A 14001-nucleotide genomic window follows, 5' to 3' on the forward strand; every position below is an offset into this window, starting at 1 on the left:
TTGACGGTCAGCTGGAACTGCAGGAACTTGGAGATGCTGTCGTAGACGTTGCGGCCCCACATGACGGCCTTGACGATGCTGGTGAAGTTGTCGTCGGTCAGGATGATGTCCGAGGCCTCCTTGGCCACGTCCGTGCCCGCGATGCCCTGGGGGACAGAGCCAGGGGTGAGTCACGGTGCCTGCCTGGCTCTGCTGCTTCCCAGGAACGTTCCCAGTGGGAAAAACCCACGGAGAATGATTTGTGATCGGCAAGGCCGGGCTCTGAGGCAGCCCAGCTTTCCCTGGGCACATCCCAGACAGAGCCACGGTGCAGAAAAGCTGGGAAACAGCTGGGAAACAGCCAGAAAGAAAGCCAGGAAGCAGCTGGAAAACAGCCAGAAAACAGCTGGGAAACATCTGGAAAACAGACAGGAAACAGCCAGAAAACAGCTGGGAAACAGCTGGAACAAAGCTGGAAAACAACTGGAAAACAGAATGGAAAACAGACAGGAAACAGCTGGAAAACAGCTGGGGAAAGAGCTGGAAAACAGCTGTGAAACAGTCAGAAAAAAAGCCAGAAAACAGCTGGGAAATGGCTGGAAAACAGACGGGAAACAACCGGAAAACAGCTGGAAAACAAGTGGAAAACAGCTCCCTCCTCAAGCCAGGGAATGGCTCCATCCCGGGCTGGGCAGCTCTGCTGGGATCCCGACGGAGGGAGAGCCCAGCCCAGGGGTTTCTGCCCCATCCCCGAGGTGAGAACGGCGCCACAGCTTCCCAAATTTCTCCATCAGCATCTCCAGGGAACCAGGTCGGGCTGTGCTTCCCGGCGCCGGCACAGCGAGGCGCTCACCCTACAGGAATCCCATGCAGGAATTCCAAAAGGAGCCCATTCCCTGGCGTTTTCCTGGATCCCAATCCCAGCACAAACAGGAAATCCCTGCCTGTTGCAGGTTTAGCTGAACAGCCTTCCCTGCTCATCCTAAAGGCTCTGGAATTGCACTTGGATGTTCAACACATTCCTAAAAACACTTCCCAAAAAATCTTTAATTTGCTCAAAACTGCCTGTGCAGCCTCCCCATTCATCTCCTGCTCATGGCCCTGAAATTAATCCACATCAAAACTGTTAAAAACAACAGGTTTATCTCCCTGCTCCTTTCACACAGGATAAAAAACATCAAACCAGAGTTTCCCACCATAAATAAATTCCCAAAGCCTGATCCAGCACCGTGCCTGGAACTGGGGTGAAGAGCTGCAGGGAAAACCAAATCCTGGGGCTCCCACAGCTTTCCTGGATCCAGGAGAGACACCAGGAACTCCACGGAATTCCCAATCCCTTTGCTCACAGTCCTGTGCAGCTCAGACTCAATCCAACACCCGAAGAAAATTCCTTTTTGGGTTTTTTAGGCTGTGCCGTAGATTTGGAAAAGTTTCCATGGTCTGGAAGCAATTCCAGTGGAATAACCCCGTGGAGCGAAGGAGAACCCCCAGGCTGGCCCTACCATGGCAAACCCAACGTCTGCTTTCTTCAGGGCTGGGCCATCGTTGGTCCCGTCTCCTGTCACGGCCACCACCTGCCTCTGGTCACCCACGGTGCTGTCGATGATTCCTGAGGTGGAAACAAGGAATTAAACCCCAAGGGAAGGATCCCAGCCTGGATCAGGCTGGAAAAACCCCAGGGATGAGCCCCTGGGGAGGGGCAGTGCCCACCTTTCACCAGGGTGTGCTTGTCCGTGGGGGAGGAGCGCGCCAGCACCCGCAGCTTGGGCCAGATCTTGTCCAGCTGCTCCTGCTCCACCTGCAGGACCAGGAAAAAGGGAAGTGAATTCCCCCCAGGAATCTTCTGCTCCACCAGAGAGCAAATCCCAACCGGGACAGGACAGTGGCTTCACCCCAAACACTGCTGAGCACCCCAGCAGCTTCTGTATCCAAGGAGAAGAGGAAAACCCAGCAGCATTTGGGAAACCCAGCAGGATCTGGAAAACCCAGCAGGATTTGGGAAACCCATCAGGATTCAAAAAATCCAGCAGGATTCAAAAAATCCAGCAGGATTCTGAAAACCCAGCAGGATTTGGAAAACCCAGCAGGATTCAGAAAGCACAGCAGGACTTGGAAAACCCAGCAGGACTTGGAAAACCCATCAGGACTTGGAAATCCCAGCAGGATTTGGAAAGCCCAGCAGGATTTGGAAATCCCAGCAGGATTTGGAAAACCCATCAGGATTTGGAAAACCCAGCAGGATTTGGAAAGCCCATCAGGACTTGGAAAGCCCATCAGGATTTGGAAATCCCAGCAGGATTCAGAAAGCCCAGCAGGATTTGGAAAACCCATCAGGACTTGGAAAGCCCATCAGGATTTGGAAAACCCAGCAGGATTTGGAAAACCCATCAGGATTCAGAAAGCCCAGCAGGATTTGGTGCCTTTTGCCGCTGGAGAAGCCTCCCTCCCCCGTGCAGGGCAGAGCTCTCCCACCTCTCCCTTCTCGTTGCGGATGAGCCGGTTGAACTCCTTCCCCTCCAGGCACAGGAAGTCCTCCCCGGGCAGCAGGATGCCGCACTTGGTGGCGATGGCCCGGGCTGTGTTGATGTTGTCCCCTGTCACCATGCGGACGGTGATGCCGGCGCGCTGGCACTTCAGGATGGCATCGGGCACCTGCGGGCAGGACGGGGTTGGTGCTGGACCAGGCTGCTCCTGATCCCCAAAAAGATCTGGAAAAGGCTCTGGAGGGGTGAGGGAGCTGCGTCTGCCACCCCAGGGGGAAGGGGCTTCGCTGTCACCCCCCTGGGCGCCAAGGCCAGCCATAAAAACAGGAATTTCATCCTCTCCCGCCCCGCTAATGGGTTTATCCATCAGGGAGCAGTGTGGGAAGAGAGGGAATTAGATGAGGAATGAGCAAATCCAATCAGGAGCCTCCAGAGCCGCTGCAGCCAGGGGATCCATAATGCAATTCCCAGATTGCCAGATCCCTGAGCATCTCATCAGGGACCAGGAGAGCAGGGGGGGCGAGCTCCAAACTGGAATCCAGGGGCAGGAACGAGGGGATTATTGCATTAGCCCAGCAGACAGCTCAGAGGGGAAAAAAAGCCCCAGGAGCCCAGGGATTCTTCCTGGCCGTTTCCATCCACCTTCGGTGCAGCCTGGAGCAGCGCAGACCCCACAGGTTGGGAATTTTGGGTGGGAACATGCTGCCACGGGGTTGTTCTGTCCAAAAACGGGAGAGGAGTGCCGCAGCAGGGAGCTGGGGGCACATCATGGAATTCCTGAGGGGATCATGGCCCTGAGCAGCATTAAAAGGGCTGGGAATAGCACAGGCCAGGGGGGACAGGTGGGATTTGGTACCTCAGGCCGTACGGGATCCTCGATCCCCACCACGGCGATGCAGGTCAGGTCGGACAGGATCTCGTTCTCGCTGTCCCAGTCAGGCTCGGCGTCCGCAGGGAAATCCCGGAAGGCCAGGCAGATGGTCCTGAGCCCGTGGCAGGCCATGGGCTCGATCACCTTCTTCACCATCTCGTCCCTGTCCTTCACCTTGAACACCCGCGGCTCGCCGTTCTTGTCCAGGATCTTGGTGCACCTGAGGGGAGGCGAGGCAGTGTCACAGTCCTGGCACCCCCTCTGCAGGACAGGGCTGTCCCCTCGTCCACAGCTCCCTCCAGCCTTCCCAAACCCACCCAAAAAAACACTCGGCACATTCCTGGCACAAAAGGATCACATTCCCCTTCCCCAACCCCTCCAGCTTTCCTAAACCCACCCCAAAACCACTCGTCACCTTCGCCACACCCCACCCAGACATCCCCTTCCCCACAACCCCCTCCAGCTCCCCCAAAAACCCACCCAAAAACCCTCCCACCATCCACCCTCGCCCCCCGGGACGGCCAGACCCCGTCAATCCGTCGGGACGAGGAGCAGGAGCGGGATTTACTTGCGCAGGATGATCTCGGAGGCGCCCTTGCTGTACATGCGGAATCCGCCGCCGCTGCTCCTCAGCACGGTGCTCATGGACTTGCGCACAGAGTTGAAGGTGTAGACCTTGTAGAGCTTCTCCTCGGGCACCTCGTTGCGCACGGCCTGGTAGTCCTGCTTCAGGTCCAGCACGAAGCCCAGCAGGGCGCACTCGGTCTTGTTGCCCACCTGCCGGGGCAGCCCCCCTTCCTTCTCAGGCGGCTGCGGAAAGGACGGAAAAGCCATGACGCCGAGCCCGGCCGCGGAGCTACGGACGGCCAGCAGGCTCAGCACCGCGGCTCACCAGGATTTTGGAGGTGTAGGCGGAGTTGATGGCCACGCCGTGCACGATCAGGTCCAGGATTTTGGGCAGGATGGCCTCGGGGTCGGGGATCTGGCGGTAGTGCGTGTCCCCCACGTAGGCCTGCACCACCGTCATGCGGTTCATGGTCAGCGTGCCCGTCTTGTCCGAGCAGATGGCCGTGGCGTTGCCCATGGTCTCGCAGGCGTCCAGGTGCCTCACCAGGTTGTTGTCCTTCATCATTTTCTGCAAGCACCCAGGAGGTCAGGCCCGGCAGGATTCCCCTCCTCGCCCCCCTCGCGCCGCGCCCAGACCTCACCTTGACGGAGTAGGCCAGCGAGATGGTGACGGCCAGCGGGAGCCCCTCGGGCACGGCCACCACCAGCACGGTGACGCCGATGATGAAGAACTTGACGAAGTACTGGATGTAGATGGGGGTGCACTCGGCCAGCCAGGGCCGCTTCTGCACCCCGAAGGTGTCGATGACGAAGTAGAGCACCAAGATGATGACGGTGATGGCCGACATGATCAGCCCTGGGGACGAGGAGGAGGTGAGGGGACAACGGGGACAACCCTGCCCCAGCTGCTCTGGGGACAACGGGGACAGGGACAGCCCTGCCCCAGCTGCTCTGGGGTCACTGTCACTGTCACTCACCTGCCTTCCCGATCTGCACCGCCAGGCGCGTGAGCTTCCCCTGCAGCACCGACTTCTCCTTCTTGGGCACCTTCACCTTCTTCTTCTCCTTCTCCTCGTTTTCCACCCCCTCCTGGCTCTTCAGGGGCTGGATCTCTAAGGCCACACCATCCTGAGTTTTAGCTACAGCCCAGGGGGCAAAACAAGACACCACGTGTGAATAGGAGAGAGAGGCGGGGAAGCCCGGAGGACACCACTGAGGAGGAGGATGGTGGTGGCAGAGAGCGAGCGAGAGAGAAATCCCAGGACAAGAACCACTCCCGACCACACACGCGTCCGAGCACATGGAAGCTCCGTGTCCCAGGGCCCTGCCACCTCTCTTCGGGGCGGCTTTCTGTCATCCACCCCCTGCCCACGGATTAGGGATCCTCAGAGGTGACTCTGGAACTGGTCACACCTCTGCGAGAAACCCTCTAGGCCAGATTTTGGGGTCTCTTCCAAGCCTGGGAGCGCTGTGGGGTGAGCCCAGAGATGCTCCAGTGTCCCCAGCCCCTCGCTGAGCGTCCCCGGTGCCACCTCTGCAGCGCCCCGTGGGCAGCCCAGCAGGAAGCGACCGAGGGGGGGAGATGGAGGGGAGGGTTAGAAATTGGGATGGAGATTGAAGAGCAGGGAGCCAGGAATCCTCGAATCCCAGCCCGGAGCCATCCGCCACGCCTCTGGGAGCCGAGACAGCCCGGCTTCCCGTTCCTAAAATGGGGCTAATCCAGCTGGAAGGCCCTGGGGAAACCCTGGAAGCTTTGGAGAGGGATGGGAAGCCCCCCCAGAGGTTCCTCCTCAGCTGCTGGAGCTGGAGGAGCAGCAGTGGCCCCAGGGCCACCCCGGGACCTGTCCCCTGCTGGGCTGGAGGCCACCCCGGAGCAGCTCCGCAGAGGAACCTCCACGGTGACAACAGACCCGACACGGACACAACAAAGCACCCGGACACATCTGACGGCAAGGAGGGCAACTCAAACTGCTGAGAGGAGAGAGAAAGAGAGAGAGAGAGAGAGAAAGAGAGAGAGGGGTGGAGAGAGAGGTGCAGAAATGGGGCTTCCTCCACAGCCTGCAAAGAACAGTGTGAGAAACACTGGCGAGGAGACGCTCACGGAGTCGAGGCCATGGCAGGACAGGGTGCAAGCGTCCCGTGGGCCCAGCCCTGGGGGAGATCTCATCCCAGGAATGCCAGGAGGGCACCTCCAGCTCTGCCCCGTGCAGGGACAGCGTGACACGGGCACGAGAGCTTTAAACCACCAAATCCCCGCTGCGACTCGTGGAGTTATCCCAGGAAAGGGATGCTGCGCCAAAAGTCCTGCTGGAAGAGCCCTGTCCTCCCTGAAATACAGCTTTTCCCCATGCAGGGACAACAGGAAGGCTCATCCCAGTGATGGATTTTAGCATTTCTATTTTCCATACATCTGCAGTCCTGCAGGTGTTCAGTAACTCTCAATTTTATGTGCAGTGCCAGCTGCTGCTTTCCCGTTTTGGGCAGACACAACAATTCCTCTGCAGGCCTGGGAATCAAGGACACCTCACTGCCTCAGGCCTGAGAAATGTAAACAAAAGTGAGCTGGGGGCAGCAAATTGGTGTAAATTCCTTCATCCCCTGAAGCTGTAATTAAGATTAACCCCCAACATCCAAATGGACCACGTGAAAACCCGCGGTCCACTCCTGGGTGCAGCCCCCGGGGAGGGGCTTTGCCTGCCCAAAATCAACCTGGAGGCCCTTCAACAAATAGAACTGCTTTTAATTCCCTTCACTCTGTTTTTAGGGAGCCCCAAAAGGTGCCACCAGCAGGGCTGGGGCTCTGGGGACACCACGATGCCGCACCAGGGCCACCGGCCACGGGACCGTTGCACCCTTTCCCAGAAAAACGAGGCGAGAGTCCCGCCGGAGCAGCAAAGAGCACAGACTGATGAGGAGAAGGAAGGAAGAAGGAAGGAGGAATGCTCGGTAGTTAGTGTGGTGCTGGTTCAAAGGATGGAGAGGCTGGCGTTACCTTTGTTGCGGTTTTCGGGGGCTCCGCTTTTTTTACCTGTTCAAAGAGAGAAAGGGGGGAGGGCTGAGCACACGGAGCCACCTTCCCCATCCAGCTTGGGACGCTCCCAGGGGCCACTCCAGTGGGCACCCTCTGGACACCACGCCTTGCTCCACCAGGCTCTGCAGCTCCCGGGCTGCCCTGGGCACCCCATTCCCAAGGATTCTGGTTTTCCCTGCCTGTAAATCGCCCCCACGACCCCAGCAGTGCATCAAAGGTGCTGGAGGTGGCCTCAGATTTTCAGGAGGAGAAATGACGGAGCTCCACAGGGCAGATTTTTGGGAGAAGAAACCCTCCTGCAGCTTCAGGTCCCTCCCTCCTGCTGCCATAGATCCGTATGGGAAGCGCAGGCTTGTCCCCCACTGTGGGCAGTGCCAGGCCCGGAGTAGGGAGGTCTGACCCCCCAAAATCTGTCCAGGTGGCCCCCGGGGCTGCTGCACCTCAACCAGCCTCAGGTGACAAGGGCTTTATGTCACCCCCAGCTCCAGTGGGGACAAACTGGTGGCACAACCCTGACCTGCTCTGCTCCCAAATCTATTGAGCTTGAAGGTTGGGAAACCAAGCACTGGTGGCACCCACGGCAGTGACATTCCTGGTGACATTCCCGGTGACATTCCCGGTGACATTCCTGGTGCCATTCCCAGTGACATTCCCAGTGCCATTCCTGGTGCCATTCCCAGTGCCACTCCCAGTGCCATTCCCGGTGACATTCCCAGTGCCACTCCTGGTGCCACTCCTGGTGCCATTCCCAGTGCCATTCCCGGTGACATTCCTGGTGACATTCCCAGTGCCATTCCCAGTGCCACTCCTGGTGCCATTCCTGGTGCCATTCCCAGTGCCATTCCCGGTGACATTCCTGGTGCCATTCCCAGTGCCACTCCCAGGCCACCTTGTCCTGCCACCTCCGTGGTGGCAGCCGAACCCGGGAGCTCCGCAGCTCCCAAACGCCGGCGATGCCGGGGCTGGGGAAGCCAGGATCCCCGCACAGAGCTGGAGCTGGCAGCCAGCACAGCCCGGGAAGCCTCTCCCTGGCATCGCCTCCCGGGAAGGGCTCCCTGGCACGGGGATGCGGTGCCAGCCTGATGCTGCTGCCAGCGCCTGATCCCGGGGAGCCCAGACCTGCTGAGCAGGGGATCAGGGACACAGGGAGCTTCCCCAGCTTCCCCAGCAGGGAATGAGCAGCTGGATGTGAAAGCTGAGATGGGAGAATCCCAGCACGACGGGAACACCTCAGCCTGGCTGCTGTCCCACCCCTCCTCTGCCTCCTGCCATCCCCTCCTTTCCCCCAGGGAGCTCAGGAAACGCTCAGGGGATCCTCAGCCAAGTTCTCCAGGGTTTGGATGGGCTAAAAACGCCCTGTGGGCACCCTGGACTCACCTTCCCACCACCTTGGGGTGGGCAATGGGCACCGCCACCGGCCCCTCTTCCTGTGGGATCCTTGATCCCCCCACCCCACAATCCAGGATGGAGAGGAGGGAGCTGGAGCAGCTCCCAAAGAGGTCTGGGAGCACAGGGGGACCAGGTGGAGAGGACAGAGAGGGACCCCCAACCCCTCCCTGTTCCTGCCTGGGCCAGGGGAGCTGACCCCGCTGTGGGGGGAGCCTGTGGATGCTTCCCAGGAACGGGAGAAAGGAGGGAAAAAGCAGGTTCAGGGCATTTCGTTACCTTTCTTCACTTTCTTCTCCTCGTCGCCTTCTCCTGCTCCCAAGAGGGTGAAGATGATCCCTGTCTGGGAGTTGATGCCCACGGCAGTCACCACCATCCTGCCCGAGCCCTCCATCACGTGGGTACCTGGCACGGCAGGAATGTCGTGGTGAGACCCCCAATTCCCACCCCACACAATCCCAGCTTGGAAAGAACCTCCAACCCCATCCCCATCCACCCCCTGCATGGGCAGGGACAACTTTCCCTATCCCAGACTGCTCCAAGCCCCGTCCAGCCTGGCCTTGGACACCTCCCTGAGACCAGGACCCACCCTGATCCCAATCCAAACTCACCCCAGACCCCTCACCTGACAGCAGCATGGGGTCTTTATCCATCGATTTCTTGACCTGGTCTGACTCCCCGGTCAGCGAGCTCTCGTCTATCTTCAGGTCATTGCCCTGGATCAGGATCCCGTCCGCTGGCAGGAGATCACCTGGGAGAGGAGGAAAAACCGGGATCAGCCCCGCCTGGGCTCTGCTCCATCCCGTGGGAACGCTCCAGAAGGATCCAAAACTCAGGCTCAGAGCAGCTCCAGAGGGAGGAGAAGCAGCGGGTGGGATTTGGAAGGGACAGGTGCAATAAAACAAAATCCAAGAGCTCCCAAATCCTTGCTGGTGCAAGGAGAGTCCTGGGGAGGATTTTGCTCAGTGTTTCCCCATCTGGTTTTAATGAATCCTTCCCAGAGCTCCTGATGCATCCAAAATCCACCGTATCCACCTGCCAAGAATGGAACTGGGCCCTTGGGAACACGGTGTTGGATCAATCTCCTTCCTGAACGGGAGGAATATTCCCCCTGGGAAATGAGGAGCAGGGCCTGATTTATCCCAAGCTCCTGGAAAATGAAACATCCACCAACACCTCCAGGCCAAGGAAATATTCCCCAGCAATTCCTGGATGAGGAAATATTCCCCAGCAACTCCTGGATGAGGAAATATCCAGCAACATCTGGATAAGGAAATATTCCCCAGCATCTCCTGGATGAGGAAATATTCCCCAGCAATTCCTGGATGAGGAAATATTCCCCAGCATCTCCTGGATAATGAAACATCCACCAACACCTCCTGGATGAGGAAATATCCAGCAACATCTGGATAAGGAGACGTTCCCCAAAACCTCCTGGATGAGGAAACACCCCCCAACATCTCCTGGCCAAGGAAATGCTCCTCAGCATCTCCTGGATAAGGAAATATCCTCAAGAGGGACAAGGTTGGGAAAACAAACTAATTCCAATCCAGGATTAAGCTCTCAGCGCAGCTCCAAGGCGAGGAGAGAAGGTGAGTGAAGCTCCATGGCCTCCATGGAGCATTTCCACGGAGCAGAGAGGAGCTGATGCCTGTCCTGGAGGAAGAAGGGCTGGAGAAGCAGGGAGGAGGATCCCGAGGGGAAGGACAGACCCACCCTCACTCACCGTACTTGATCTGGGCGATGTCCCCCACCACGATCTCGGCCACGGGGATCTGGATCACCTGGCCCTTGCGGATCACCGTGAACTTCTGCTCCTGCTCGATGCGGCTCTGGAGGCCCCGGAACTGCTTCTCCTTGCTCCAGTCGTTGAAGGCCGTCACCAGCACCACGATGATGACGGAGAAGAGGATGGCAGCGCCCTCGATCCAGCCCGCCTGAGCCTCGCCCTCGTCCTCCACGCCGCCCGCGGACTGCCCGCACACTGCACGGAGAGAAATCCCCTCTGGAGAACCCCAAACACTGCCTGGAGCAGGGAATTCCCCTCTGGAGAACCCCAAACACTGCACAGAGCAGGGAATTCCCCTCTGGAGAACCCCAAACACTGCACAGAGCAGGGAATTCCCCTCTGGAGAACCCCAAACACTGCACAGAGCTGTGGCACATCCCAAAGCCCTGCTCCTACAGGGAATGGGAACATCCCAAACCCCTGCTCCCACGGGGAACAGGGCAGATCCCAGATTTCCACAGGGACTGGGGCAGATCCCAGAGCCCCCTTCACAGATCCCAGATCCCACCAGGGAATGGGGCAGATCCCAGAGCCCCAGCCCAGACTCACGCTCGTTGTCCCCTCCCGGGGGGTGGTAGAAGGAGAGCCCCAGGGAGATGATGGCAGCGATCTCCAGGATGATCAGCGTCACGTCCTGCAGCGCCTCCCACACCAGCTGCAGGAATGTCTTGGCCTTTTTTGGGGGGATGAAGTTCTGGCCGAAGACCTGACGCCTCTTCTCCAGGTCCGTGGGGTTCCCGGACAGGCCTGGAGGTGTGGGGGAAACAGGGATGAGGGAAAATCCTGCTCTTATCCCCATGGAATCCATCCATGCCCAACCTGCAGCGAGCTGCTGCCAGCAAGGAGCCAGTTATAAATAATATAATATAATAAATATAATAAATATAATGTAATTAATATAATATAATATAATATAAATATATAATATAAAGTAATATAATGTAATTAATATATATTATATATATAAATAACATATAATATAATATAAATATATAATATAATGTAATATAATGTAATTAATATATATATTATATATAAATAACATATAATATAATATAATATAATATAATATAATATAATATAATATAATATAATATAATATAATATAATATAATATTAATATAATATAATATTAATATCATATCATATCATATCATATAATGTCACCCTGGGGACACCTCTGTGCCATTATATTATATTATATTATACTATATTATACTATATTATACTATATTATATTATATCAATAAATTACATAATATAATATATTCATATTTATATATTTATACATAAATATATAAATACATAAATATATAAATATAAAAGACATATATAGCATAATATAATATAAATATAAATAAGATGAATAAAATATATATAATATAAGTAAGTATTCATTTCTTTTGAATAAATATGTTGTTAATAAATATATTTATTTATAAATAAATATTAATATTATTAATAAATTAAGATTTATAAATATTTATTTATAAATTAAATATAGATAAAACATAAGCAAAAATTAATTAATTAAATAATATAAAACGTAATAAAACCATACATAAATAAAAAATAAATAAAATATAAGTAAAATAATAAATAATACATAACATTAGATAATATGTGATTATTATGTATTAATATAAATAATACCTAAATAAAACAATAAAATAATAAAATAATAAAACATAATAAACAATGTATAAATATAAATAAATAATAATGCATAAGCAAATAAAATACAATTAAATCGTAATAAGCAATACATAAATTAGTAAAATATAAATACAAATACAAACAAATTAAATTACAAAACACACAAAATTTTAAAACATTCTAAAGGTTTTTTTTTTTTTGTCTTCAGGAACTGAAGATTCTCTTGAAAAGCCTCTGTTCACCCAGGCTGGCTGCAGGGACACCAGGGCTGCAGCCTGGCGAGTGCCCAGGCGCTGCCAGCTGGCACCGGGGCCTTTGTTTACATCAAATGAGCCATAAAATCCAGGTAAATCTGGGCAAATCTGGGCAAATCTGGGCAAAACTGGGCAATTCTGGGCAAAACTGGGCAATTCTGGGCAATTCTGGCACTGGCAGCAGCTGAGCCACCTGAGCCCTGTCCCCTGGCAGCGCCTGGAGCGTCTCCAGCCCCGGGTACACCGGACCCAAACCCGGAGATGGAGCAGGATTTGGGCTGGTGCTGCTGGAAAAGTGTGGGAGACAAGGAGGGAGTGGGACACGGAGCTGGGAGCGAGGATTTGGGGGAAATGTGGAACAAAAGGGGTGCTGAGCCCCTGGAGAGCCCGCCCAGGCAGCGATGGGGGACAGTGACAATGCCACGGCCACCCCAAATAAAGCCATGAACCCTGAGGGGGTCCCCGGAGGGAGGAGCCCCCCCTGCCCAGCACCTCCTTAAGGGACCCCCCCAATCCTTTTCCACCTTAAGATGTCCCTGGGGCCGCTGCCAGGTCCCGGGATGCTCCGGGAATGGCCCTGGACGCATCCCGGTGGTGCCTGGAGCAGCCTGGCAGTGAGGGGAGCTGGGCCTCGGGTTCAAGGGACAGCCCGGTGTCATTCCAGGGACACCTCTGTGTCATTCTGGGGTCACCTCTGTGTCATTCCAGGGACACCTCTGTGCCAGTCTGGTGTCACCCTGGGGACACCTCAGGGCCAGCCCAGTGTCACTCGGAGCAGGAAGCAGCAGCGGGATGGAGCGGGATGGATCCCATTCCTGGATCCCATTCCTGGATCCTATTCCCAGATCCCATTCCCAGACCCCATTCCCAGATCCCATTCCCAGATCCCATTCCCAGATCCCATTCCCAGACCCCATTCCCAGATCCCATTCCCTGATCCCATTCCCTGCTCCCATTCCCGGATCCCATTCCCGGATCCCATTCCCGGATCCCATTCCCGGATCCCATTCCCTGCTCCCATTCCCGGACCCCATTCCTGGATCCCATTCCCTGCTCCCATTCCCGGACCCCATTCCCGGACCCCATTCCCTGCTCCCGCTGTGACTCCAGCCCAGCTGCAGGGAGGGGACAGCTGGCAGCTGGCAGCAGCCGGGGTGTCCCCACCCAGCCCTGAGGAGGAGGAGGAGGAGGCTGAGCGGGATCCTGGGATGTCCCGGCCTCGATTCCCACCCAGCCCATGGAAAATGCGGCTCACGGCCGGGGAGCCGCGGGGACACACGTGGGGACACACGTGGGGACACACGGGGGACACGCGGGGGGACACGGGAGGGTCACCACGGATCCCAAACGCCACGGGCGCTCCTCCTGCCTCTCCTCCCACCCCAAAGATCCCGCTTTGGCAGGCACGAGCACATTGTTCTGTGACCTGGGCTTTGGATTTCCACCGGGATTTCCCCCCTTCTCTAACGACATCCCGATATTGTCTCTCCTTCCCGCTCCCGCTCGCAGCTGGAAAGCTTCGAATCCCCCCCTTGCAGCACTAAAAATATCCCACGGATTGTCCCAGCCGGGGCTCAGCCATCCCACGGATCCAGGGGTGACCCCTCATCCCATGGATCCAGGGGTGACCCCTCATCCCACAGATCCAGGACTGAACCCCCATCCCACGGATCCAGGGGTGACCCCAGGTGTCACTGCCACCGCTCCAGGTTTTCCTTGGAGAATCCCCAGGCCAGGATGAGCCCATCTCCCCACCCCTGGGTGCATCCCCCACCCCCTTTGGGGACAGTGCTGTCCCCGTCACTTGCCCCAAGTGCCACCAACAGCTGCAGGTGTCATTCGGCCACCTCACCAGCGTCCTCCGAGCTTCACAGTTCCCCTCCCACCCCCAGCTCCATAAAGGATTTAACAGAACAGCTGGAGCAGCAGCTGGGCTGTGGGGAGGAGCTTCTCACCACACCCCACACCCCACACCCTGGACCCCA

General features: G+C 55.8%; 1 protein-coding gene across 1 annotated transcript in view; it reads right to left on the reverse strand.

Annotated features, from left to right (window-relative positions):
• ATP2B4 (ATPase plasma membrane Ca2+ transporting 4) overlaps positions 1–14001 on the reverse strand; it is a 53586-nt gene that overhangs the window by 15347 nt on the left and 24238 nt on the right. The window contains exons 3-16 of the mRNA XM_033519965.1: positions 10656–10853; positions 10044–10301; positions 8943–9068; positions 8597–8722; positions 6893–6928; positions 4878–5039; positions 4542–4756; positions 4226–4468; positions 3902–4143; positions 3319–3553; positions 2452–2631; positions 1690–1777; positions 1482–1588; positions 6–146 (exon numbers count right to left, since the gene is read on the reverse strand). Of these exons, the coding sequence (XP_033375856.1) occupies positions 6–146; positions 1482–1588; positions 1690–1777; positions 2452–2631; positions 3319–3553; positions 3902–4143; positions 4226–4468; positions 4542–4756; positions 4878–5039; positions 6893–6928; positions 8597–8722; positions 8943–9068; positions 10044–10301; positions 10656–10853 (2357 nt within the window). The remainder of the gene's footprint in view (positions 1–5; positions 147–1481; positions 1589–1689; positions 1778–2451; positions 2632–3318; positions 3554–3901; positions 4144–4225; positions 4469–4541; positions 4757–4877; positions 5040–6892; positions 6929–8596; positions 8723–8942; positions 9069–10043; positions 10302–10655; positions 10854–14001) is intronic.

The sequence above is a fragment of the Parus major genome, chromosome 26 (genome assembly GCF_001522545.3).
Source record: "Parus major isolate Abel chromosome 26, Parus_major1.1, whole genome shotgun sequence".
Classification (NCBI taxonomy): Eukaryota; Metazoa; Chordata; class Aves; order Passeriformes; family Paridae; genus Parus; species Parus major.